Below are 27,999 nucleotides of genomic sequence, written 5' to 3'. Positions count from 1 at the left end.
TGTTTGTGTGTGTGTGTGTGTCTGAGTGTACATGGTAAATAGTTATTGTAAAGCAATTAATAAGAAACCTGTCTCTGATCCAGAAAACTTTGTGTGCATGTTCTAGACAAGATTAATTAAATTAATATAAAAACCATTTGACATAATTATAAAATTATTGCCTGTACTTCTAGCCAGGAGAATTGATGGTCAATATTTGGCTTAAATTGTGGATACATCTTTATATTTTTCTCTAAAGAAACAGAAATAAACTATAACACATTTTGTTTAAAACAACCGTACAAGCATGATGCATGTATAGGAAGACATAAGACAGGGACAGGCTGTGCCTAAGAAATGAAAGAGTCCTGGGTATCTATCTAGGAGCTAGATTCTTTGTTTCTGGAGAGGATGATAAAACAGAATAAATAGTTATAGGGTCCTGGAAGCCTGGGTTCTACTTGTTCTGGTTAGTTTTTGTCAAATTAATACAAGGTAGGGTCACCTGGGAAAAGAGACTCTCACCTGGGGAATCACCTCTATTGGATTGGTGTGATTGGTGACTGATAAATGCTGAGACCTAGCCAGTGTGGTCAGTGGCTGGAGGACTCCAAGTTGGCTTTGGAGAAACAAAGTAAGTCCTTACCAGAGACTCAACTGGCATATTGATGTTGGTTTTCTCAGTCTCTCTAACTATGAGAAATAAATTTCTGCTGCTTATAAGCTATTGGGTCTAAATCATTCCATCCATGGAATTCTGAAAGCTGAACAGACTGAGAAAAGCATATGTAATGCTTTAGCATATGTAACACTTGCAGCATTCCAGATCTCATTTTCTACTAGAATCCTATGCAAGAGGAAGGAGTCAGACACAGAACAGCCAAGGTGAAAGGGTGTGGCTACCACCTGGTGCTTGAAGAAATCTGTCAGTGTAAATAAGAAGTCAGAAACATCTTTTCAAGGATAGTGGTAGTTATTTGGGAACAGTAGAGCATGGCTGTGTGAACATTCATGCCATATAATAAATTATGGGTATGTTTAGAGAGACTGAGGCAGGGGGCATCTTAAAGACAAAAACAAAGATTACATAACATATTTTGCTGCACTGACCCTTACTTATAATGATTACTATTTAGAGAGATGCTAATTTGGGGTTAAACAGTTACTGGACAGATATTCTTGAGTATAAGTCTGAGGCAGTCTCTGTGAAGCCTGTGGCCTACCTGAATCTTTTGGGGTTAATTATCAGGTAATTGTGTGTAAAAACCCATCATAACCTTCCAGTTTAATTATCTTTTTGAATTGTTCTTTGGTTGTTGGTTGACATAAGTGACTTCCTTTTGGTTTGGAGATCTTTCACATTTCTTTCAGGAGTTGCAGATGATGATGTAGGTTGTCCAGAAGACTGTGATCAGAATCAGTTCCAGTATGAGGAAGACAATCTCCAAGATGAGCGCCAAGTGGGCCAATCGAATCTCTGACCTTCGCATAAGTCATCTATGACTTTGATGAGGTAGATCAAAGGTCTAGCAGAGCTGTAAGGAGGACAGGGATGCGAATGATGTGGGTGGCCGACAGCTCTTGAGGCAGTACCAGCAATAGACCCTGTGTGTGAGTCATGCTCTGTACCCAGCATGCTGCAGGTGCTGAAACAGTCACTTTCCTCAAGGGTGAGTGTTGGAAATTCACCTAGCAAAGTAGTATAACTTCAGCTTTTTTCAAATCCTATTTTTAATAGTGGTTCTTAGACGTTTTCACCCCTCTTGTAACCCACCACCCACCAGATGTAGTAGGAAAAAAAGAATAGGGGTGCAGGGGAGGTGGACCTGTTTAGAAAGGTTCTTTGGGGGCAATTCCCATCTGTGTTGTCTGGATATTGGCAGTTCAGTTCACAGGTTAGCAGTGGCGGCTTGATCCATTCGAAAACACTTCATGGATATAGTCTAGTTCAATAGAGTCAGGATAGCTAACACGAATCAGCAGTGGTGGCACCACCTAGCAGAGGCAGTCAGGCCTCAGCCTCAGCATGAGTCAGCAGGAGGGACCAGGGAGGAACACCAGGAGTTCTTTGCTGTGCCTCTCAGAGAAGTGAAGATCAATGAAAATTCGAGACCAATAAGCATTGCACAGCTAGATCTATAAGCAGGCTAAGCTCAACCCTCATCACTGAGTCCTACTAATACCTTCCAAACATCATGTGTCCTCCACATGTCTTGCCTCAGTACATGCATCTGTCTCAGTTGACATCACTCTGCCAATCAGCCCATAAGAAGCCACAGCACACCACCAGAAGATTTTCTGTGCATTTCTCTTTATGGAGTCCTAACAAATAGAGCTCAACTACATAATGTAAGGCAGACCAATACATGCTTGTTGTTAGCAAAGAATCCTTCATCACGTATCCTTTCATGGGCTTGCTTTAGCAGAACATCCTTTCTCTTGTGTCTGCTTTAGGAAAACACTCATTCATGTGTTTGCCCCAGCAAAACATCATCCAACACAACTGACTTTCCAAAGGACCTTTAAGTTTCCACTTCAAAGTAGTGTCAAGATCATGCTTGGGATTTTTAAAGCAATAGGGACCTGAAAAACCTGACTATATAAGGTGAAAAGCAGAAGGCCTCCTGAGAGTCAGGTTGAGGATGAGGTGGGCATCATTCAACCATCATGTGCCTGACTGGTGAGGCAGAAGAGCCTCTGATCAGCCCAACCTAGTGAGAAGGGAAATGTGATAGGGAACCTGCTTTTTCAAGATTCCAAGAATAAGGAGACTGGTGTGTTGGCAATGGTGACTAAACCTGCTTGCTCATATGGGGGACCTGGTGACTAAGGTGTGTCTTCTAGAACCTAACAGAGCTCTGACATGTGGACTGGAATCCAGGTGGGTTAGGCTAGGATGGTACCCATAGGGGAATCACTGCAGTTTGTGCTAGGAATTTAGACTAATAGTGTATTCAGCAATGAATTACCATTACCAAGGCATTAGTTGCAAATAGTATTGATACAGGCTTACAGTTTAGATAGTTCATTATCATCATGGTGAGGAGCATGGTGGTATACAAGCAAACACGCTGTTGGAGAGGGAGCTGAGAATTCTACATCTGGATCGGTAGCAGGGAGAGACACATGGGGCTTGGCTTGAGCTTCTGGACACCTCAAAACTGACCTCCAGTGACACACTTCCTCCAACAACACCACACCTACCCCAACACGTCCACAACTCCTAATAGTGTCACTCCTTATGAGCCTATGAGGGCCATATTCATTCAAACCTACTGCCTATCTAAACTTCATGGACTGTCCTATCCACATTTCAGGATACACTACTCTTTAATGGGTTGTTGGAATGCTGGGAGACAGAGACGAAAATCTGTTTATACAAGACAAGTTGTGGCAATTCATTTTCCCCAGGACTGTTGAATGCTAGCAAAGGCTCACCCCTACCTTGCCTTGCCTGCTTCTTGTGTCATCCAACTGAGAAGGAAGTCCTCAGTCTTTGTCCTCACTTTCCACATGATTTTCTGAAGATAATGTCGATGAGAATTTCTGATTCTAATCTTGTTCTCTAAGGGTACAATTGCCATAGCTTAGGACCAAACACATCTGGAAGGTTACGGAGCATAGGCTCGTCTGTCTTACTCAGAAATGTGGGTCTCAAAACTGCCTTGTTCTGCACCAAAGGAAGCTGCAATTAAGTAGCAAGACCATCCATTAATTTTTACTAAGGGTCAGCAACTCTCTGGTGATTTTGGAGAACCACAATTTGAGACTAAAGAAAATAAAAGTGATAAAAAACCAGCTAGAACAATAAACTGTGTAAAAGGCCCAGATGTACAAGTCGTCTCCTGACTCTGTATGGAGTTCCTTCTGGTATAAATGCCATTCACCAAATTATTGAGCTGGCTGGGCAAGTAGACAAGGATGTCTTAAAATGGTAGATGGCCATTTCTGAAGGAAAAAGATGTTTACTTTCCTATGTGAACCAGAGCACAATATCAACATTTGCATTTCAAGTGCTTGTTTTGGGAGAACATATTCATTCACCCTTCCGTTAAGCCAGAAGACCACGGAGTGCCAGGGTTTATCAAAACCCCGCAAAACAATAGGAGGAACTGTTGCACTTTCATGTCTGATTATTGCATTTTGTGGACCCAGTGCTCTGATCTCCCAAGGAGTTTCTAAGTGAAAGGTGTGTCACCTTTGAAGCTATCTAACTAAAGAGCTGTATTTCCACACTTTACACAAGTGAATGACTTTAGTAATACAAAGACCAGTTTGTTACTTTGGGGCTGGGATAGAAGTGGAGTCATACTGTAGGTCCATTTCTAACTTAATTTGTGGTTACACAGTAGCAGAACTTCAAGATGTCATTTTGTCTGATTCTGCAGTTTAGAGGAAGGAACTGTGATTAATTAAGCAGCCTGATTACTGCTTAGGCCTCTGCCTTGTTGCTTATTTATATTTTATGCTAGTCTAGCCTCATGGTGTACACTGTCAAATCCTAATTGGGGCTCTTTCTGCTTTGTTCTTCTTATCTCAAAGCAATTCTCCAGTGATGATCCTGGAAGGTCTTAAGTCCTGTCCAGGTCTTATCTCTTGCCATTGCACTAAGCCTAACAGAATGATAAAGAAAAAAAAAAAAGCCTTGTTTTTAAACACATTCTTTAAAGATATATTTTTAGTGACCCAGATTAAACAGGGGTTATTCGCTCTTAAGTATGTGTGGCTTTCAAGAGTCAGAAGACTTATCTATGTGGTACTTCTCTTACTTAGCCAGTTAGACTTGATGTTTGTAGTGAAAAATATTTGACATTGTACTGATTTCAAGCATTTGAAACGATCTTAATTACTGTTTCATTTGTTTGAAAGCTGCAAGAAAAGTAGGCGATACAACTGACAAAGGAACTTTCAGGAATGAGAAGCCTGAAGAGGAAGTAGAATAATTATAAAATGCCCTCCTAGAGAGCATGGCAAACTGAGCTTCAGTGGCCCTGCCGGTTAGCTCAGGACCCACGGTGAGGCAGGAGTGTTGCAGGCTCTAAGCGCACCTTCCCCTAGTCATTTTTCCCTTCATGCTGATTTACCCTGTCCTTTTCGTCTCTTTTATTGTCAAATATATATTCATTTTTAACTTGAATATATCAATTATTCATATATATGGACTATGGTGTGACCTTTCAATACAGATTACATGAGTAATGATCAGACTGGGATAATTGATATATTTATTACCTTGTGCACATTAATTATTTAAAAGTCTTCATAGTTCCTTTGTGTGGCATCGGGAACATTTACACGACTTGCTGTTTTTCTGTAATTTTTTTAAAATATTTATTCATTCATTATATATAAGTACACTGTAGCTGTTTAGACACACCAGAAGAGGGCATCAGATCTCATTACAGATGGTTGTGAGCCACCACGTGGTTGCTGGGAATTGAACTCAGGACCTCTGGAAGAGCAGTCAGTGCTCTTAACCACTGAGCCATCTCTCCAGCCCGACTTGCTGTTTTCAAAGTCAACTCACCATCGTTAATCATCAGTGGTTGCATGTGCTATCGAATAATTAGAAGCTATTTCTGCAGCTGTATCTGGGACCACTAACCATCCTGTTGTAAACTTCCACTTTGAGGAATTTAATTTGGGATTACAAGGTAATGTGATCATTTTCTTGGCTGCAGGAAACAAAGTTTTAGAACAAACAAAAACACAGTTTTTAGAAGTCATGTTCAAATAAGGTGGTCTTACAGAATAACTGGTACATTATGAAACTTAGCTCATCTCAACCAGATGGTCATGTTTAACTTAGAAGATTCTATGAAGCCCTCCTTTGCAGTCATGGAATAAAGACTTGAAATTATTTAAAACAACCACAAACATTATAACAGTTTATAATTTTTATTCTAGTCTATAATAAGAAAACAAACCCCAAAACAACCAAACCAAAATCCCATGAAGACTGGTATTACAGCATATTAACAAAAAGCATGTTTTAATTAATATGCAACTATCTAATAAACTTACTTTTTAACACAGTGTATTTAGTCTCTAGTGTAGAATGTTATACATTATGCTTTCCCCCTACCTCTCTGCAACATAACTTATGAGGAAAACAAAGCTGTCTGTTGGGGAGGGGCAAGACTTTTATTTTACAGATGAAGGAGTTGAAGCTTAGCCTAAAGGACTTTAGCTGGTTCAGTGCCTGAGAGCTCTAGTTTTCAGTTGGGATTAGCCCTATATTTGGCCCCTTTTGTGTTTACTTCAGTTCTTTCCCAGTGATAGATGGCAGTTGTGCTTTGAGACAGTTTTATTCTAGAAGTGGTCAGCATTTGGGTTTTGTCAGGCATAGTTCTCGTGTCTTAATTTCACTTCTCATAGACCAACCATCTAAGTAAATTAATCTCTGGATCCAGGGCAACTCTCCACCTCGTCAAATTAAGGTAGTACTGACACACTGAATTGTAAGAGGAATGTATGTGGAATGCATGCCACATGTAGGTGGTTAATCTGTGGTCCATCCACTGCTACCATTCAGGTCATATACTTCTAGGAGTGAAAGCTGTGATTTTCATCACAGACACAGGAGTGAGGTGCATGCCTTGGTAAAGATGAGCAAAAGGACAGAAGTTGCTTTCGTGGGTCTGTTATGGCATTGCTAATGTGGGTTCATCAGTTCTAACAAATGTTATCATTTGGCTGGGTGTGTTGAAAATGAAGTTACTCATGAGTAGGGGAGGGCATTCTGAGAAGTCTCATTAATCTTTTCCTCAGTTTTGTTTTGAATTTGAAATTGGTTTAAAAATTAGAGGCGGAGAGGTGGCTTAGTGGTTTGAGGGCGTTCTGCTATTGCAGAAGACTCCAGTTCAATTCTCAGCAGGCTGCTCACGACCCCGTGTAATTCTAGCTCAGGGAGTCAGATCCCCTCTAGTGGCCTCTGTAGGTACTGCCCTCATAACTCCCTACACCCCACTATATACATGGTACTTTTAAGTAGTCTTAAAACAATGACCAACTCATTCTTCCAAAGGGACATATGATTAATGTGTCAGGTTATGAAGCAACATTCAATGGTCCAGGTGATTTGATTTCATTACAGTGTCATTTCAAAAGATGTGAAGATAAATGAACCAATAGTTATACGACTAGGTATCTATGCAAAAAGAAAAGAAGAAGAAGAACAACATCACAGATGGAATGGAGCGCTGATATGGGCCCTACCATGAATGCTGTCCTTTGGAAATGGAATCAATGTCCCTCACAGGTTTACATGTTGGCCTGGTGTCCAACTGGGACACAATTTAGGTGATCATGTTGCTCCTATCTTCATCCATGAATTATTTCACCCAGTAACAGCTGAATGGTGGGCTGGAGAGATGGCTCAGTGGTTAAGCTGCTCTTCCAGAGGTCCAGAGTTCAATTCCCAGCAACTACATGGTGCCTCACAACTACCTGTAACAGGATCTGATGCTCTCTTCTGAAGACAGCTCTCGTGTACTCATATACATAATTCTTAAACAAAAACCCCAGCCTCTGGCCCATTAGAGATGAGGCCCAGTTGGAGGGAAGTTACTAGAGGTGTCTCTGAAGGGTGTTATCTTGTCTCACACCTTCTTTCTCTCTCTGCTGTCACGACACATGAGCTTGATGTCACATCCTCTTCTACTTCACCACAGTCTTTGAAAACTGAGTCAGCTGACTATGGACACAATGAGCCAAAACAGTCTCTTATCCTTTAAAACATGCTACAGTGAAGAAATTGAAAGGATAAAAGAGGCCTATCCTAAGAGCTCACTGCCTGACTCCACTGATACAAACTGTTCACGTGCAGCAAATTCACCAAGTTACATTGTGGCCTAGCAGGCACTGTATGGAGGCTGAAATTAGCAGGCAGGCTTGTTTTGTTGTTGGGGGTTAGAGGGATGAAACTGCTTAAAAGTTGATTTCTGTGATGGTAGACAATTCTGTAAGTATACCAGACCTCACATGATAGTATATAGTTCTGTAAGTAAGCCAGCACTCACAGAACTATTCACTTTATATGCATGAGTTAGGAGTTACATTTCAGTAGAGTTGATGTTTAGTGTTGATTAAATCGTAGTCCATTTATGCTACCATTAACGTAATGCCACCTATACCCGCAAAGGCTGGGAAATACAACCAGAAGGAAATCACGTCTGCTCTGAGAATAATTCTTGGTGTTATTTCCTCTTTTGAAATCTTTTCATACCTTCAAATTAAAGATAAGGTGTACTGGCGGGTTTTGTGTCAATTTGACACAAGCTGGAGTTATCACAGAAAAGGAGCCTCAGTTGAGGAAATGCCTCCATGAGATCCAGTTGTAAGGCGTTTTCTCAATTAGTGATCAAGGCGGGAGGGCCCCTTGTGGACTGGTGGTCTTGGGTTCTATAAGAGCAGGCTGAGCAAGCCAGGGGAAGCGAGCAGTAAGCACCATCCCTCCGTGGCCTCTGCATCAGCTCCTGCTTCCTGACCTGCTTGAGTTCCAATCTTGACCTTCTTCCATGATGCACAGCAGTGTGGAAGTGTAAGCTGAACAAACCCTTTCCTCCCCAACTTGCTTCTTGGTTATGATGTTTGTGCAGGAATAGAAACCTTGACTAAGACATTAGGTGTCAATTAATTACAGTCAGCTCTGTCACAACAAAACTTACCAGAAACAAGGTTTCATCATGATTCAAAATAGAAATCCAGAGGTGACAAATGCATATACTCCACAACTGCTTATAAGGTCTGTCACAAACAGAGCTTTACAGAGCTTTCTTAAAAATCCTGACCAGAGGCTGGAGAGTTGGTAGTGGTTTAGATGACTTGCTGCTCTTGCAGAGGCCCAGGGTTTGATTCCCAGCACACTTACGCTGGCTCATTATCACAGATAACTACTTGATGCCCTTTTCTGATTTTCAGAAGCACAAGAGTAGCCAGTGGTACATACACTCAAGGAAACCATTCACACACAGAAAATAAAAAAAAATCTAAACAAACATGCTTGACCAGACCTGAAAGTGACAGGCCTATCATCAGACTACTGACTTGGGGGTCCAAGAAAGAAGTTCAGGGTTAGCCTAAGCAACGTATCAAGCAAATAAACAAACAAGCAAATAAACAAAAGACTTTTAATATTTTATCTTAAGAATAAAATAACTTTACAAAATTTGTGGAGTATTAACAGACAGTAAAAATTAAGTACAACACATCTCCATGTCATGCCACAGCCATGGCCTACAGAGCAGTTAGCCAGCTATAATCTACTTTTCTGAACTTTCTCAGCTCTTTCTCTTCAGACTTTGACAGCTGATGTATAGCATCTTCTCCCAAGTCTGGGTTACTTGTTTCCTTGGCTTTTTCAGTAAGATCATATTCTTCATCTGAATCATCACTTTCTTCGTTCCCCTCCATATCCACATCATCAGAAATTTCTTCAGCACTTTGATGATAAAAGAACATAAACACTGTTAGATATTTCTAAATCAGGTCTTTCTAATCAAAGACCCCACGTTGAAATACCATATAGAAGAAGCTCAACTGAAAACACTGTGATAAGTGCCCTTATGGAGCATGGGCCATAAAAAAAACCTAATGAACTTACAAAATGTGGAACCGTTAGCTCTTCACAGTGTTGAATGTAATAATTTTATGTCATTAACTACATTTCAAAGCTAAAATACAAATATGGTGGATGACATTCCCAAACAACTCAGAGGACAAACCATCTACATTCTTACCTTTTAGTCTCTTTAGACAGCAGCAGTGAGTTTACAAACAGAGTGCACAGAAAAGAAGCTGATGGCAGTACGTGAGCTGGGGTGTGAAGAAGCTATAGGCACACAGAAAAGTCACCATGTTATTAGAAAGATCACCCTTTGACATACTGTTGTTTTACCTGCTAGTACCTTTTATTCTAAATGCCCAGCCAAACACAAAAGGCTTCCCTGAAGAAAAACCAAACCAAAGCAATAGTACTTCCGGCTTCCCCCACCGTGCAGCCCCATCTCCTCACCCAGGTACAGGAGAGAATCAGCCCCCTAAGGTTCCTTACTTGTCTGGACACAAGAGGAAATCACTGTATCTGTTCCGTCTCCCATGCTTTCCAGTACTGACCACTCACCTCAGTAATTGCAGGTATGTTCTCTGTTAAGGGAAGTTGTACCAGTTCACTCTCTGAAGTTTCAGTTGACTTTGTATCCTGCTGTTGCCTGTGTTTTCCCAATATAAAAGAAAATGGGGTCGTTGGCAAACTTTCTTCTGCCAGCAGCTGTATGGATGAAAGAGAAGAAGAAATTATCTCAATAAAAAAATGGAAATTCTTTGAACGGGTAAGTGCCACTGAACTATAAAACAATTCCGGTGAAAAGCTCCAAGTCACATAATGTTATTCTTGTGTCACAGACAAAGCAACTGATGCCCAGTGTCCCACTTTCTACATGGGAAAGCTAGCCACTGACGCTAATGAGAGAAGCATGGCTTCCTTGCTGGGGGTCACAGAGATCACAGGAACGTGTTTTTAAAGGCCATATGCTCATTTGGGCAAAGAACTGGGGCAAGGTCACACAGTGACAACCTGGAAGGATGAAATCTTAGTACAGTCAAAAGAACAACATTCTAAGACAACTGTTTGAAAAGCAAGGTATATATGTGTTGTTGATACACTAGACAAACTGCCCACAAAACAGGCAAAAACCAGACAGCATACAAGGATGGGAATTAAGCTGAATTCTTTTTAAAAACAAAAAAAAAACTAACCAAACAAGAAAACAGAAACAAAGCCAGGGCAGTCGGGTGTATGAGAGGGGGTTAGTAAATATCCCTGAGTCAGTTTTCATTCAAAGCTCTGCTGGAATGTCCACACTCATGGACAGGAAAGATGGAGTGACTTAATGAGTAAGGCCTACCTTGACTTCCCAATGTAAAATCCCAAGATGCACCTCGCTCACCTTCCTCTATCTCCAACCCTGGCATACATCTTACTTTCTAATGTCCTACATGTTTTGCTGACTTCCTGCTTGTTGCTTAACATCTGGATCTTCCTATCCACCCATCTTTTTACAGACAAGGTTGTTTTGCTAACATACCCCAGTTGTATATAATAGTCCCTGGCAAATAGCTAATCACTAACAAACAAAGCGTTGTGAGTAAATTCAGTGAGTTTTCAGAAGAAATTAAATAAGCTATGGTAAGTGGTCAAAGATAAAGACCATTAGAAGCTACATACTCTTAGGCCACCACCTTCACAGGGCTGAGAAAGTGGTTTTCAGTTTACATTTATGCCTAACTAATCAACTAATCAAGAAAGAATGAAGAATACTGCCCAAGCCCAAGACCCTTGAGTGCAGCAAGGTGTTAACCCATGTTTGATCAGGACAGGCTTCACCAAGGCAAGTATGTGAGCAAAGAACGAAAATCTGTGGGATCTAGTATCATGGCGGTGAGATGAATCCCGAATGCTGAGCAAAGGCCCTAGGAAGAGCACTGTGTAGCACACAACCAGTCCAGACTGAAGTAACCATGGAACGTTCTCTGACCTAAAAGAATACCTATGCGCCTGGAAAATCCTGAAAAAATTAATTTGGATAAAGCCTGAAGTAGAATTAAATAACAAAACAAAACACAACAAAACACCCAGCAAATGGGGAAAAGAGACAGCAGTAATTAACTTCATGAAGGAAAAAGTTGATCACAAAAACAAAGTATGTGGCCTGCCTGGCTATGAATGCATTTCTATGTTAAGGCAATACAAACTTTCAGCTTTAAGAACTTTAATAAACTCAAAAGATAACTAAATCCAGAATCCAGAATCTAAACACACTCTTAGAGATATGAGACCCAAGCTAGTGAATAAAACTCTAACCACAGTGACACGAAGTTTCTGTAACGATGATCTAGAGCTGTCCCTTAGTGTTTACAGAGGGACAGAAAACATTGTTCCAGAAAACAACGCAGACAACGAAACCCAAGCGCCTTAGCGGAGTAGGCTGGGTTTCATTCAAATGTAAGCTAAGCACATTCACCCATCTACGCTGGCTTGTGCCACCCCATCCCATCTACAAATTGACTGCTTAGCCAAGTCCATTCCACAAATCAGACATGGTCAATTGACTGGCTCTTTAAAACACAAGGCTTTTACTACTCTAACTGTTAGAGGAGCAGAGCACAGTTTACAGGTATGCACGAGTCCATTCTTAGAGCTCAGCAAGACACGTTTGTCACAGCTGAATTCTAAAAGCTAATTTTCTTTAGAAAGACAACACAGCATGAACCATAAACAGATAAGTCTGCCTACCTGTTTGCTTGTTGGTGTGAGTTTCTCTTCAGCATACTTTGTACTGAATGTTAATAAGCACTAAAAAGACAAATCAGTTAATGGAACAAAATATACATTAGGAGGCACAAATGAAATAAAATTATACACTGTCTTAAAATGTCAATTTTTTAATTTTGATATAAACATCTGCCCAAAGACTTAAATTTCTTTGAAAGGTTCTGTGGGAATTATAAGACCATGTTTTGAGAAAAATGTAAAACCCAGTAACAAAATAAAAGCTACCAGCTTCTTCAACAGCAAATCAAATGATAAAACTAGGGGAACACACTAATAAATGAATTAAAGTAATTTTGGGGCTTAGTGCTTTCCTTCTGTCAACACGAAGCTTCCAGGTGTAGGGTACAGTGCTAATACAATCACATTCTTAACACTGCTGTATTGACATTTATTTGACCATTTCTTTTGAGAAACAGACCTTTAATGAAAGAGTTCTACTAAAACAAACTTTCTAAAATTATTTCTATAAATAGGCCACCCCTTTGGAGGTAGACAGTTTACCTGTGATTCAGTTAGGAAGTAAAACTGGGATCTATTTAGCCACTGGTGAGCTTCTGAGGTGAATGATTCTGGGACATCTCGTGGAACAAACACTCCCCACTGGACTTTCTCTCTGGAGACATTCTTTTGAATATACAGTGGCCTTGGCTCGCTAGGTTTAAATACAAACACTAAAGGGGAAAGACAGACAGATGGCACTTTACCTGGGAGGAATATTCATTCTTGCCTCAGGCTGGCAGATGACACTAACCCCGTGCCCAGCCCACAGAGTAAATGGCCCCGTTCACACTGCTTCAATGCTGTTGCTGCTACTGTCTGACAGGCGTCTACTGAGAGCCTAGTATGCACCAAATAGGTTAGGAATGAGGACTAAAATTTGAAAACGAAAAGGGGTTCTGCTCCATAGACCAGGGTCTGTACAAGACAGAACACTATACAAATGTTTTGTCTGGAGTACTAAGAAAGAGATGCAGACATTGACTCAGAAGCAGAGACGTCCAGTTAAGAGCCGGGGGGGGGGGGGGGGGGGTTCTGAAGCCTCAGAGGGAACTGGAGCGCTCCCAGCAGTGTGAATGCATGAATTATAGATGCTGGGTAAGAGAGGACGGCAGGCGCCAGACGGACAGCTGCATATGAATTTCTGACTCAGAGCAACTAAGCTGCAGCTCATACTAAAAACAGTACAGAGAAAGCCTAGGCAAAGGGCCGCGTGCTACTAGAGAACTTCGTACTTACGATCTGAGCCTTCTGAAGACCGAGCCACTGCGGCGATGTGGTCCGAGTAAGGGTCGGCTTCCATAACTCTGACATTCAGTTTCGCACTCCACTGCACTGTGAGAAGAGTGATACACTTCTGAGAAGAGGTTCAGCAGGAGCGCAGGTCTGTACCACAGGGGCTCTGCATCTTTCTGGGGACAGCTCAGTGTTATGCTTACATAGGATTTATGATTTCAGTAATAATATAACACACACTGACACTGTGGAGGCTTCAGTGACGTGTGCAGCAGGAAGCAGAGCTGCAAAATGAACTTCAGTTCCTTCCACACACTGCGTTAACGTTAGGTTCATTCATAACCAGAGTGGCTGATGCTTCTCTGTTCTTCCTAAATGTGGGTGACAGAGACTACCATCCACATTTATTAGGAAATAACATCATACCTTCACCGTGCCCACATCAGTAAAATGCCACCAAAGCCTCATTTCAGGAGCACTGTGACAGACTACTTTCAAGCACTACACAGTCTGGGATCCTGCGTACAATCAACAGAGCTCTTCCTCAACTTGTGAAGATAAGTGTGGATCCCTTCACGCTGAGTACAACGGGCACAGCTGCCTGATTATTTACAATCTGTAACTCACTACCAGCCACTGACTTAAAACTTCTGGTCAAGCAAAAAACTATATATTATAGGGGTAAAGATATGAAAACAGAGTCCTCAATTCCTACAAGGTCGAAGTCTAACTGCTGTGTCCCACATGGGCTTACTTGAACAGCTGAGCAGATTCCAACAGCAGAGGAGGTTATTCTCAGTGGTGCCGAGAAGATACTTTGAGCACGTCAGTCTTCCAAAGCAAAGGTGCCTAGGTCAAAACCACAAAGATCAGCAGCTCCAGTTCATTTCATTACAAAGTGGCTTGTATCAGAAAAGCTTGTATCTTGTACTCTCTCCCAGAGAAATAGCTGATTATAAACTGTTTTTAGATGATTAGCAGTACAAGCTAAGAGCCAGATAACAAACTCATGGTTCTGAGTAATTAAAAGGGTGTTTTTGAGATAGTTCAATTAGAAATGGCCTAGAGTAGTCAAGGCCTAACAGTTCAGAAATGCTTTGTGTAGTCAGATGGTCTTCAAAGGCCTCAGAAGTCCACAGAATATGATGTTTATGGACATTTCTTTATTAAAGATCATTTGATTTTTAATAGGCCCATCTTTAAAAGACTTGTCTGCTCCTGACAACACCCTTTCTTGGATTCTAAGAAGAAACTGAGCATCAGTGGAGTTGCTCCAATTGTGCTGAGACAGCCACTGGGCAAGAATTGCCTCAATTCATCTACAGACAAATACTGTCCAGAAAAAGTACAAATTATGCAGAATTGTCAACTGATAATGTCCGGCAAGACAGGATAGTCAGCCCTTCAAAATTCTGCATTACAAAGGTCTGTCAGATGACTGTGGGCCAGGAGGCTGATGCTCCGATGTTTTGAGGAATGGGATCTGTCCAGGGATCAGCAGTCTCTATAAATTGGCTAAGTTTTGGAAGCCATGTTTTGTGCTTCTCGTAATTTCAGGTAATATTAGTAGTTTTCAGATTTCTGATGGAGTTGAATACTAATTTAGTTTCATAGCCTACCCAAGCTAATTAACTTTGAGAAAGCATAGTCCTCTAGATGATTTTCTAATGGTAATAGTTTTACACACCTTATACTTGATGAAAAAAAAATTTTTTTTTAAATTTAGAGGGATGTGTAGGATGATGTCAGTATGCATTAAGGCAGGTCAAGGATAAGGCAAAGCCTATCATTGGGTGAGAAGGAAAGGAAGGCGGGGAAAAAGTCTAGGAAGACTAATCTATATTTATAGATATATTGGTCATTCTCAGATTTCTGACAGGATTGAAGACTGATTATCGTCTTACAGCCTACTCAGGCTGTTTAACTTTCAGAATATATATTTAATTAGATAGTTATCAGATAGTATACAAGCCAGCCAGGATATAACATGGATTTTTAAGCCTTTCTTAAGCTGGATTAGAAAACTAAATGTTTAACTGATAAATGTTGAACTGGGTGTTAGGTATAGTTTATACTTTTAAATTACAGAATGATAATAGTTGTGCTCAGCTGATATTTAAGAGAAAAGTTTTTTTTAGTTTTTTTTTTTTTAAATTAAACAGATATGGTGAAATGTAGGTTGATGTCATTATGCAGGTGAAGGCAGGTACAGGATAGAACGAGGCCTGTCACTGGACGAGAAGGAAGGATGGGCGGGAGAAAAGTTTGAGAGGGAGAGGAGGCTAGAGCGAGAGAGAGGAGCTGGGAGAACATGGTGGCAGATGTTAATATTCCTCTCTGTGCATAGTTACAGGTTGTTATGATTATTCTTAAGAGATGGGTGTGTACAGGATTTTGTGTTGTCTAGATGGGAAATTATATCTTATCAACTGGATCACAGGATATCATGTGGTGTATTCTTTCAAGTAGCAACTTAATTGAGTTAAAGAGAGTATATGGTGGCGGGACACATCGGGCCACCACGGAATTGGGATGTGTATGCCTGGCATGGTAACAACTTGCCCTTGGGAGTAGATGGGCAGAGAGATTGCTGCCTGGGTCAGAAGTACTTGGGGGGCATCTTGGAGCCACTGAGATAAATTAATGCTAGTTCCAATGGCCCATCAGAGCCAGAACTAGCGAGAGAGCATGACCGCCCACCAGGGTACACGGGAACCCGGTTCCTCCATTTTTTATTTGTACCACAACATAATGCTATGATTAACTAACTCTCTTACACACCGTATTCATGTAACAATCCACGTAACACAGAACATTTATGTAAAATACACCTTGCCAGTTAACAAAACCTTATTTTATCCTTTTTACCTACAAAAAGGAAATTCGTACTCAGAAACTTTTACAAAGCAAATTCAAAATCAGATAGATTTCAAATGAGATAAAATTAGCCACCTATTATTTTGTCCTCAGGTTTGGGAACCAGAAGAACTGGTTTGATGTTTTTAAGGGCATAAAGACTGGCACACCAGGATCAACCAAGGCTAGCATAGCCTTACTTTCTACACAATACCCCCATGAAAGTGTTTACTATACTGAACAAAGCTGGGCGCAAAAGTTCAATGTTAGTTCCAGTTTAAGAAATGCTTATAAATTGCTCATGAACTCACAAGTTACAGTTTCTCAACATTTTGATTAACTTCTTACCCTTATTCCCAAGCAAACTATCAATTACCTCTTTGGGAAACACATACATTATCATTGAAGCTTAAATACTTTTTAAATTAAAAATGCACAATACATTGGTAGCAACACAAACTAATTTACCTACCTAATTTTCCCAGCTCGTTGGCAGAATGTACATTTTAGTTCCCATGTTTCTGAATCCCATATTGTAACTATTTCCTCGAAACTAACTGCTAGTAAGGAGCCATCTTCAGAGAAACAACAATTGGTTGCTTGATACTTATGGTAACTACCCACAAAGTCACAAGTCCAGCCAATGGCTTTTTCTGGGGAAAAAGAAACCATAACAAAATGGTATAAATATGAAATAATGTAGAGAGACAGGTTATAAGCATGAAGTTAAATAAAGAAAACAAAACATAACAAAACCCCAAAATCCCCACAACTGTTCTAAGTTAAAAGTGTAACCCACTCACTTGGTATTTTTCCCCTTCCTGGAGACCTTGAGCTCCCTCTAGTGGAGAAAAGAGGGACCTAGAGGCAAGAGCCCTTTAAGCTGCACCAAGCAGACACAAAATGCCCACCCACTTCCCCAAACCAGATTCTCGTGGAAAGGTATGTAAAAATTTAACATGAAAAATAGTTGTTGAAATTAAGCAACCATTTATAGAACTTAGCAAAGTGGAAAACACCTTCTCAAAAAGGACATAAATGCAGATATAGATACGTCACTTCTTAAAACTGTAATTTTTCAACACAATCTGAATGAACTTACTGTATATATCAGAGTCATCTGTTAATACCCACACTTTGAAATGGCCATCTCTGCTAGCTGTGACCAGTATGGGTTTTTCATAGTTTTCTGCATTATTGAAACAGAGAGCTGTGATGTGGTCATCATGTGGCATAGAGATCTTTGTGTTAAGAACAAACCTAGTTGAAAGAAAACCACAAGTTCATTCTCAGAGAAGACACGGTATGCTAACACTCTGCACATTATGTAATAGCTTCAGAATGGGCAGCTGATACATTATTACCCAAATGACAAATACCCACATTCTGTCTATAACTCTCAAGACAAGTTCCAACATCACCCGGGGTGACTCAAATACTGAGCATTATATACAGTGGCCAGCTCATTGGGAAAAAAGAATATAAAACAAATCATAGCTGACAGCTATTCATCCCATAGCCTCTGTGGGATAAATACACAGAACATAGGTCTGGCTTCTGCTAAAAACGGACAAAAATAAAAACAGAGAAAAAGAGTGGCTGTGAAAGGCTCCATTTATATTGTGAAAACATGAACTAAATGACCTATTTAAACTGTCCCCTCATCAACAATGCTTGCTATGTCCTTAGAGTACAAGAACAGCAAACAGAATGCTTCCGTATTAGGAGCCGGTATAAGAGAAAGGACCAATAGGAATCACTTAATTCTGGGCCTCTTTTCTCATCTGTGAAATGGGCAAAGGCTTAGACGTACTGCCTCAGTCTGCTAACCTAGGCCTAGTCATGGAAGTGTCTAGCCTCTCACCTAGACCTAGAATGTTTTCAGCCTCTGAGACTTACTGCTAAATAAGGTTATCCTTCCTATTTCTTTCTGAACTCTGGCTGGCTGGTTCAATTCAGTTGTTCTGGTTCAAAACTCTTCTCCAAGCTGACTGATTCAATCTGGCTTCTTTGTCTGCCTCTGACTTTTTGTTCTGCTTGGCCTCAAACTAACTCTAGCAATCTGTTTTAATCTTTTGGCTTCTCATTCTCCGGCTGGTCTGTCTTCACATGTGTCTAGCTTGTTCTCTCTCTCTGCAACCCTGTCTCTGTTCCAGTAATACTGCCTCCTACTTCTTTTCTCTGCCTGCCTCTCTGCACTTCTCTCTTAAGTAGCTTCCCTTTTCTCTATCTTCCCCTGAATGTTCAGCATATCCTATCACGTTCAAACATGGGTGCTTTCTTCTACAAACTAACTTTACCTTCACTGCTTGGGATTAAATGTGTGTACTAAGGGTCTGTCTGTATTCCAGCCAGAGGGACTTAAAGGTGTGTGCTAAGGCTGAGTCACATTACAACTACAAACAGTTTTTTTCAGTAAATAACACAATCTTGGGATTCACAGTGTGATCAAATATCCTGTAATACCTTAGGCTACAATATTCTTTAGAAATTTATCAAGCCAGGCTTGGTGGTACATGCCATGAATCCCAGCATTTGGGAGGCAGAGACAGGCTGATCTGAGTTTGAACTAGTCTGGTCTAGTTAGCAAGTTTCAGAGTGACCCTGCCTCAGAAACAAAACAAAACAAAAACCTGGCACAAAGACTCAATGGCAGTTCTTCAAAAAAGTAGTGGGTCATTTACCAGAACACGAGACACATGTCTATGCTCTCCCTTGACAGTGGTGGAAGAACCATGGCACATTTGGATTCTAGTTCTGGACTTGCCTCAAAATGTGTTATGTTGTGGGGTTACAACTCTTTCTCATGTGTCATCTTTTATGTGATGACATGGCATGACCTACACTTTTTCAATGCTTTCTAAAGACAGAAGGCCAAGACCAAAGCTTTACTGTTAGAATGCAACAACAGAAACACTGACAGTTTTAACTATAAAACAGAAACTCAAGCGAAGTGGCCACACAATGGGCTTACCCTTGGGTCTTCTTGCTGTAGTTCCACAGTTTCATTTGCAGCTCAAGCTCATTTTCATTTTCTTGCCGTTGTTCAACTGTTGCCAACCAAGAACCAGAGCAGCCAAAGGCAGCCTTCGTTAGTTCAATTTGGATTAGACCCTGGTCATTGATGTACTCTTGCTGTATGATATCTAGCTGACAAGGTTAAAAAGTCCAAAGTGTTATTAATGTAAGTATCTTTTATTTACAGTCATACTTTTCTCTAAGAAAAGCTTTATAGAAAACCTCAGGGCTAAATTATCAAATACTTCAAAGAGTAACAAACAAACAAACGAATGACTAAATAAAAAGAGATAAGCAATGATGGTTCAAGAAGACTAGCTTTCTAATTATGACTGACTCCTTAATCCCTTAAAATGGGTTTCCTTGTGTTTGGTAAGAAAATAAAGTGGTTGAGGAGCCCTCATATGAAAAGCTAGATTCAAATGTTCAAAATGTTCTTTTGATGTTGACAATGTTCACAAAGATGCAAGAGATATTTTCGGACTAGGACCTGAGTCTATACATAGCCAGCCTATGGGTGATTTTATCTAATAGTTTCAGCATTGTGCTATGATATGTCTTCACATGAGCTTAGGCATGGGATTTTCCTCTTGTGGTGTCAGAGAGGTGCTCAGAATTTTTAGATGTGGGAACACTTAAGACTTTGGATTTTGGCCAGGTGGTAGCAGTGTATGCTTTTAATCCCAGCACGAAAGGCAGGCAGATCTCTGAGTTCAAGGCAAGCCTAGTCTACAGAGTGATTTCCAGGATAGTCAGGGCTACACAGAGAAATCCTGTCTCCAAAAAAAACCAAACAAATAAAAAAAGACTGGATTTTGAGATTAGGGGTGCCCAACTGTATTAAGTGTAGTAGTACGTGCCCTTATAGTAAATGTGGTGGTGCAGGAGTGTTTCCATATCCAATTTTATAGGATATGGAAAGAAAATGTTAGCTACCATGACAGTCATCTACAAAGAGTAATGCAGGGCACAAGAAAAGGGATTGCGTGGCAGTACTGACGTATTCCTGTGTAATCTACTCTAAACTTTAATGTTGGCATGTTAGACAGTTTTACCACACAGCAGACACAGATTTGTACTGTCAGTCCACACATGCTCAATCCTTTATCACTGTGACTCAGGGCACACGTGTGGACAGCATCAACTGCATTAAAGTAATCACAGAAAGTATCAGCTGTGTTCAAGGACAAATGCACAGGATCGATCAAGTATTAGGAGCTTCCAAATAACCACACAACCTCAGAAGTACTATAAAGAACTTTCACTTGTTTTAAAGCTTAGTTTATGGATTAAAATCTTACATTATATAACTGCTTATCACTCTGGAGAGAATAAAACTGCAGGTGACCAGGCTTTCCATTCAAAACTAAAGCTTTGGTTCTTGGGTCAACCATCAAACCAGTGGATATACTCCTATCTGTAAAAGAAGTGACAGATAGTGGTTGAAATAAGAGCAGCAGACACTCGTCGGAAGCAGGGTCCCCTTATCCACTTGAGACTGCAGTACCTTTCACTAGGCCTTGAATCACTGCAGACGCATCAAGATTTCGGTGAATAACTGTTATCTCTGTTTAGAACAGGGAGGAAAATAATTAAACATGAAGAAGTCAGAATATTAAGGTAACAAGGATCACATCTTTATGTTACTTAATATGCCAGAAAACAGACAATCCAGTAAATTCAACTAAATCAGTGTTTCTAGAAAATCAAAACTATAGTTTAAAAGTTAGTTGAACAATTATGAATGCGGATAGAAGTTTCTGTTAAAGTCACTAACTTTAACAGAATTTTCAAATTATGTGTGTTCATGTCTGTCTGTCTGTCTGTCTGTCTGTCTGTCTGTCTGTCTGTCTGTCTGTCTATGCATGTGCATGTGAGTGCAAGTGCTCGTGGAAGCTACACGAGGATGCTAGGTTCCCAAAACTGGAGTTATGGGCGGTTGTGAGACGCTTGATGTGGGTGCTGGGAACTGAGTAGGGTTCTTGGGAAGATAGTACATCTATCAACCTCTGAGCTCTCTGTAGCCCAGTCTACGCGTTACAGTCTGTACTCATGAACAGACTGTTAATGTACATGGGGAGAAACGGGAAGAGAAGGTGGGAAGAACAGCAAGCCCCCCTGCTTCATCACACGCTATGTAGCATTCACGTGAAAATGTCATTGTTTATGAAAGTGGGAAGGCCCACTTAAAACCCACCTTCCATTTTAAAAGATTCTGAAAATATAAATGGCACAGCAACGAACAAACAAATTTAGCTTTATGTTTTCATAAAAACAATTTTGAAAATGATGGATCTGGTGTTATCTGAGGCTAGAAAGGAGTAATGAAAAAAAAAAAAAAAAAACCACACAGTGAATCTCTACTATTTTCAACTATTTTAGATCGTCCCTTTATTTCCCATTCAGAGGCTGGTGACTAACTGTAGCACTCCTCACGACGGGAGATTTAGACTTACTGTTGTCAGAGTGAGACGTGCAGAACAAATCTCCCGCGGGTGAGACAGAGATGTGCTCAATAGCAGATCCTAATCGCGGAAGGAACTCTTTGTTCTTCTCTGACCCGTCTCTCCACTCCACAAGCACACACTCCTGCCCACCACTCAGCAGACTGGTGCCTTTGTGGCCAAAGAAATAAAAAATGGTAGAGTTTGAAGAAAAACAAAACAAAACTACACACACACAAAAAAGTGTCTTATATCATGTTTAACTGGTTTTATTTATTATCTCTAAGCTTTAGTTTAATTTTAATTTACATAGCTGAGCTTACACACAGGGTACAATACGATGCTTATATACATATATAGTGTAACACAGACCATATAACTTGAACAACTACCTCCTTGGACATTTATCTATTCCTTGTGATGAAACAATCAAAAATCTTCTTTTATAGTTTCAATACTAGTAGCAAGAGCTATCCTACTGTGCGACAGAGGAAACCAAGCAAAGATGACCTACACATAAAATATTTGTCAATCACAAATCTGATAAGGGGTTAATATTTATAAAATATAAAGAATTCAATTAATTCAAAAGCATGAATACAATTGAAGAATGAACAAAACAACCTTAATAGATATTTCCCAGAAGATATACAAATAACCAACATGTGCATGAAAACTTCTTCCACATTAGTAACTATCAGAGAAATCCACACAAACATCCAAAATGAGGTAGTGCCCGACTCTAGTCAGTCTGTAATGAGGCAGTCTTACATAGGGTCCTTATGGAAACAATGTCTACATTGCACTTAGCAAGTTCACTCTGGTATACAGCCAACTGAAATGAAACCAGAATTCTGTAGAAAGTAACTTATTACCATCAAGCACCAAAACTTGGGCTCAATGATATCAACTAGCTGTGATTAGCCAAATAAAACAAAGCACTATTTACAATACTGCAGGGTCAGCAGCTCCAGGAGAAGACAGGATTTAGTAATGTAAAGTTTGTAGTGTGTATTGTATGCTAATGATCATTCCTTGCTGTGAGATACCATGAGATGGGCAGAGGCCACAGTATAGAAAGGAATGAAGAGAAAGTGCAGACTAGATTAGGAGAGAACAAAGATACTATGTGAAACATATGAATAAATTATACATACACCAGCATCCCAAAACCACACAGTATTATTATTATTATTATTTTTTTTAGGAGGTGAGTCAAAAGAGGGTAAAGAAGGTCAATAAATAGCCAGTTTTTCATCTGTAGAGTTAAATCCTCTTCTTTCCCTCTGGCCTCAGCCTTAGGTCACAATAGTACTCTTGAAGACACCAGGCACTGTTCCCCAAATCCAAAGCTTCATTAGGCTGAATTTACCTTCTACTTCCTAGGCTCTAAGGAGCTAACCCTAAGAAAACTACAAGCATCCAGAGCACACAGAGCCAACTAAGACCTGTCCTATTAAGTTTCCAGGAAACAAGACAAATCACTTTCCTGCCTTCCTTTGAAGACACATTATCTTCCCTACCATCCTATCAGAATACGGATATAACTGACATAACTTTCAGCACATGGGCCTGAGGGCGCTCAAAGTAAAAGGCACAACATACTTATTCGAAGGTTTTTTTTTTTCTTTTTTTTTAACTTCTTCCTGTGTCTGTTATACATTCAACAAGGTCTGAATTTAAAACAGGGAATTAAACAGCCAGTCTGTCAGTTAAGAACAAGACCTTCTAAATTACACCTAGTTGAAATTTCACTTAATAGCCAGTATTTTTATGTTAGTCACCATCTTAAACCCTCTCACTTCCTTCATCTGGGAAAGGAGAGTTAACAACACATACTTCACTGACTCAAAGAGAGATGATGGAAAACTGTGGCAGCTGTTTCCCTCTGATAAAGGGCAGCGTATCACCCACTACAGCTTTATTAGATTACTTCACAACTGGGCTATACTTTACATAGGTTCTTCATGTCAGGAAAAATGAGTACAGGTGTATACATTGGAATCTTGCAAGGTAAATTGCACACTATTATGCTGAGCAAAGCCTCAACAAAGGTAAACAAAGGAGAGATTCAAGGATAGAAGGGAATACAGATAAGGGAATATAGATTTTGTCCGAGCCATGTGGGGATTTCTCCCTGTGGTTCTGTACCGATACAAAGAGCTTAGGATGAGAGGCAGAGAGACAGTAGGTAGACACTGCAAACATTAAGCTCCATAGAAGAGAGAAGTAAAAAAAAAAAAAAGAAAGAAAGAAAAAAAGAAAAGAAGAGTGAAGTTAGGAAGAATGAATGAAAAATTGCTTTAGAGAAGAAAAGTCTTGCCAGGACAATTCCTTGGGATCTTTGAACATGGTTTACTCATGGGATTTATTTCCCTGGTAGGACAAAGATAGAACCTAGAACAGTATGTAGACCTAGGTAATAAAATATTGAGGCATTCAATCTTAAAAAATTAGATGGAAGACAGAGGGTAGGTCGCCTAGCCTACCTACGTCAGACAGTAGAAATTTAGGCCTTGATCTCATGAAGGGCAGGGCAGGAGACAGAAGCACTGTCTCCTCAGCTAATATTTGCTCAGACTGCTTTATTTGCTTTGAATTGTTTTATTTATCAAAATGAGTGCGGTTCTGAGTTTGGTAGTTATATTAAAATTCCTCTGGGAGAGAGGTCCAGCTAAATGTTTAATGATTTCTGGTACTGGACCAAGGACTTTTGGAAGAGAGGTTTTGTTTTGCGTTGACAGGAAAGGAGAATAGGCTCTCAACCCTTTCCAAGTGATATGGATCAGATATGACAGGGGGACCCCTGAAGAGATAGAAAAACTGAGGAGATTCACACAGGACAGGGAAAGCTTCTTCCTGCCATCCTTCACATGGCATGAATGAGCCTATTATTACACCTGGCTAAAATGAACTCCTAAGAAGACAGCTGTCTTTCACCTGCTCAAACAAGGAGCAGAGTTTCAACCTTGACAGGACTGTGCACTCTGTACAATCCTTACAAATAACCCAATGGTACTACAATGTTGGTTGTGAGGTTCCCACGTTACAGAAGGCACAGCTTTGGCGAGATTCATCCTCAGAGATGCTAAACTGACTTGCTTGACGCCCTGCTTCTGGTTGCTCCCCAAAACAGTTTCAGGGATTGCCACGGATTCTAGGTCATCTTGTTTCATCCAACCTTTCAGGTGGATCTCATCAGAACTTTATTTAGTCAAGGCCTGAGCACTCTAAGCACACAGAGACTAGATAACAGATGCTAAAGCTAGCTTTCTTAAGTCTAACCAATTTTTCTAATTTTCCTATGTCTCCCCACTGCTTTAAAGAATTTTCATTGCCGCTATCCAGCAAGAAGTAGTTATGGAGAGTTGTCATCCTGGTCCTTTGCGTTTAGGTATCTGGTTATGGTTATTTTACAAATTACAAATTGGTTGTTTTAGTAAGGGCTAATTTAGAAATGGTCATAATTTTCAACAGGGAGGAAATAGATGGGGTGGATTACTAAATCTTATTCTTGAACAAAGCATTGTGTAGCCACAATTTTAATTGGTAGAAATCTTTATAACTGATACAAAAATTGAAGTTAAAATTTCTTACATTGGTAGAGAACTTATTTGGATACAAACTTAAGGTTTTCATTGGTGTGAATTTCTGATATTGATACAAAATATGAGATTAATTTTGTTATTCTTAGATAGGCACTTGCCTATGCAACTCATTTAAGAGTACAAAGCTTAGACCCAGTCTTCCTAATAGCTGCTATTACAAACTGCTTAGGTTGATTAAGTAATGCAAGTTAAGAGCCAGATAGCAAACTCATGGTTATATTTGATTCTGATTTAATTATAAGACGGTAGTTCCAATATTTTTCAATTAGAAATAGCTAAGAGTAGTCAAGGTTTGACAGTTCAAGAGACTTAACTTAGGCAATCTTCAGAAACATCAGAAATCCACAGAATATGACATTTAATGTTATTTAATCTTTTGACAACGAGACATGTTTGCTCTGGACAGTTTCCCCATTCTCCTACCAAAAAAAAAAAAAAATAAGAAAATAAAAAATAAATAAAAAATAAAAAAAATTGAGCATCTTTAACTCCAGGCAAGGTTGCTTATCATGGCAATGTAGCCACAGGGCAGAAATTGCCTATTTCAGCTGGAGACAAAAATATTGCCTGGGAAAAGGACACATTATGTGTCAACTGACAGCTCTGACAAGGCAGGGTAAGCAGCCTTTCATAATCCTGCTTTGCAGTGGTCTGTCAGATGATCCTGGGTCAAAGGCTGAAGAGTATTCGCTCCAATGCTATGAGAAATTAAGGGCTATCCAGGTAGCCAGCTGTCTCTGCAATTTTTTAGGTCTAAAAAGCTGTGTTCTGTGCTTTCTACATACCCAGGTAATGTTTAAGTCATTCTCAGATTTCCAGTAGGGTTGAAGACTTGTTATAGTCTCATAATCAAACTCAAGTTGTTTAACATAGAGAGAGAGGTTATAGAGTGGAAGACATGTTGTTACAGGCTAAACAAACATAATACAGGGATAGAATCATAATTCTTTAAGTTAGTAAGTTCTTAAGTTTATCTAATTGACAAATATGATGGATTGGATGTTAATTGTATATACTTTGTCTAGAAGTTTTTTGGACAGAAAAGGTGAAATGTAGGGGTTTAGATCTGATGTTAAGGTCCTATTCCCTAATTGGTTCTTGATCCATCAATAAAGACACTAGCGATGAATGACTGAGGACGGGAAGGGACACTTAGGAGTTGCATGGGAGCATTTAGGCAGAATTGAGAGAGCTGGAAGAGGAAGGAAGAAGCTGCAGGAGATAAAGTCAACCAACCATGTGAGCTTTTGGTTTTGAGTGGCCATTGCCTGGGGTGGCAGGAGAGGTTTAGCAGTGCTCAGCCACCGTGTTAGCTTGTGTGTGTGTTGTTTTTTTATCCATAGATTCAAGGGAATCTGGGTTGGGACTAGTAGCATGGGCGGTTCCCAGAACTTAGGCGGGGTAGCAAAAGCTACATGCAACAAAAGAGTGCTCACTATTTGACTCCTATAACTTGCCTCTTGTGACAGGGTCTCATTTCAAAGCTTAGGTAGGCCCTGAACTCATGGTGATTCTCCTGCCTTAGCCTTACAAACAATGGAATTATAGTTGTAAATTCCAACATTTGATTCAGATATTTCTAATATTTCTTTTAATTATGAAAGAGGCACTTACCTGTTACTGTAAAAGCCAAATCCATAACCATGTCATGGTGCCAATGTAAACATGTGTATGTGTATAGCTTATCATCATGAAAATTCCTCCTGTTGGAGAAAACAATGCTTTTTAAAATGTTTTTCCTCTTGTGTAATAGATCCTGATTACAGTTTCCCCTCCCTCCACTCCCAGCTCCTCCCACCTCCTCTACCATCTTGACCCATTCCCTTTTTGTCTCTGATTAGAAAACAAACAGGCTTCTGAGACAGTAATAAAATAAAATATAGAAAGATAAAACAGAAATGAACACATCAGAATTGGACCAACCAATGCAAACAAACACAAAGAAAAGTCTTCCAGAAAGAAGTTATTTAATGGAGACATCCCATTTAGGACTTAGAAAACAAACTTTTAACTTAACCTCAGATGTCAAATAGGAAACAATAGCGTGGGAAACCCAATAAACTAGTCTCAAGTGTTCTGGTATCAATATTTTAAAATACTTTGTTCTGGGCTGGAGAGATGGCTCAGTGGTTAAGAGCACTAACTGCTCTTCCAGAGGTCCTGAGTTCAAATCCCAGCAACCACATGGTGGCTCACCACCACTTGTAATGGGATCCGATGCCCTCTTCTGGTGTGTCTGAAGACAGCTACAGTGTGCTTATATATAGTAAATAAATAAATCTTAAAAATAAAAACTTTGTTCTTAGATGAACTTCTATAAGCAAAGTTTTCATGGCACTGTACCACCCACTATACACTTAGCATTGTCTCAGTTTCCTGTTTTAGATAAATGGCTAAGAACGAGATTCTCAATAAAATGGTTCCAGGTGACACGGAATGCTTCTCTTTCTCCAAAAGCTTAAGGTTAGGAATCCTATGTGGCAGTATGATGGGAAGAGCGCAATGCGGGGAAATGGAGGGTGGGGGC

The 27,999-nt window shown here is 40.0% G+C and overlaps 1 protein-coding gene across 1 annotated transcript in view; it reads right to left on the bottom strand.

The window, feature by feature from the left end:
* Positions 1–9,096: 9,096 nt before the first annotated feature.
* Positions 9,097–27,999, bottom strand: part of Wdr75 (WD repeat domain 75) — a 30,181-nt gene continuing 11,278 nt past the window's right edge. The window contains exons 8-21 of the mRNA NM_001399180.1: positions 27,087–27,175; positions 21,877–22,035; positions 20,928–20,987; positions 20,722–20,837; positions 19,377–19,552; positions 17,505–17,662; positions 16,875–17,055; positions 14,301–14,395; positions 13,550–13,645; positions 12,815–12,984; positions 12,275–12,334; positions 10,103–10,249; positions 9,720–9,811; positions 9,097–9,421 (exon numbers count right to left, since the gene is read on the bottom strand). Of these exons, the coding sequence (NP_001386109.1) occupies positions 9,217–9,421; positions 9,720–9,811; positions 10,103–10,249; positions 12,275–12,334; positions 12,815–12,984; positions 13,550–13,645; positions 14,301–14,395; positions 16,875–17,055; positions 17,505–17,662; positions 19,377–19,552; positions 20,722–20,837; positions 20,928–20,987; positions 21,877–22,035; positions 27,087–27,175 (1,804 nt within the window). The 3' untranslated portion in view covers positions 9,097–9,216. The remainder of the gene's footprint in view (positions 9,422–9,719; positions 9,812–10,102; positions 10,250–12,274; positions 12,335–12,814; positions 12,985–13,549; positions 13,646–14,300; positions 14,396–16,874; positions 17,056–17,504; positions 17,663–19,376; positions 19,553–20,721; positions 20,838–20,927; positions 20,988–21,876; positions 22,036–27,086; positions 27,176–27,999) is intronic.

This window comes from Rattus norvegicus, chromosome 9 (assembly GCF_036323735.1).
Source record: "Rattus norvegicus strain BN/NHsdMcwi chromosome 9, GRCr8, whole genome shotgun sequence".
Classification (NCBI taxonomy): domain Eukaryota; kingdom Metazoa; phylum Chordata; class Mammalia; order Rodentia; family Muridae; genus Rattus; species Rattus norvegicus.
The sequence above is the reverse complement of the archived record's forward strand: the minus strand, read 5'-3'. Positions and strand labels throughout refer to the sequence as shown.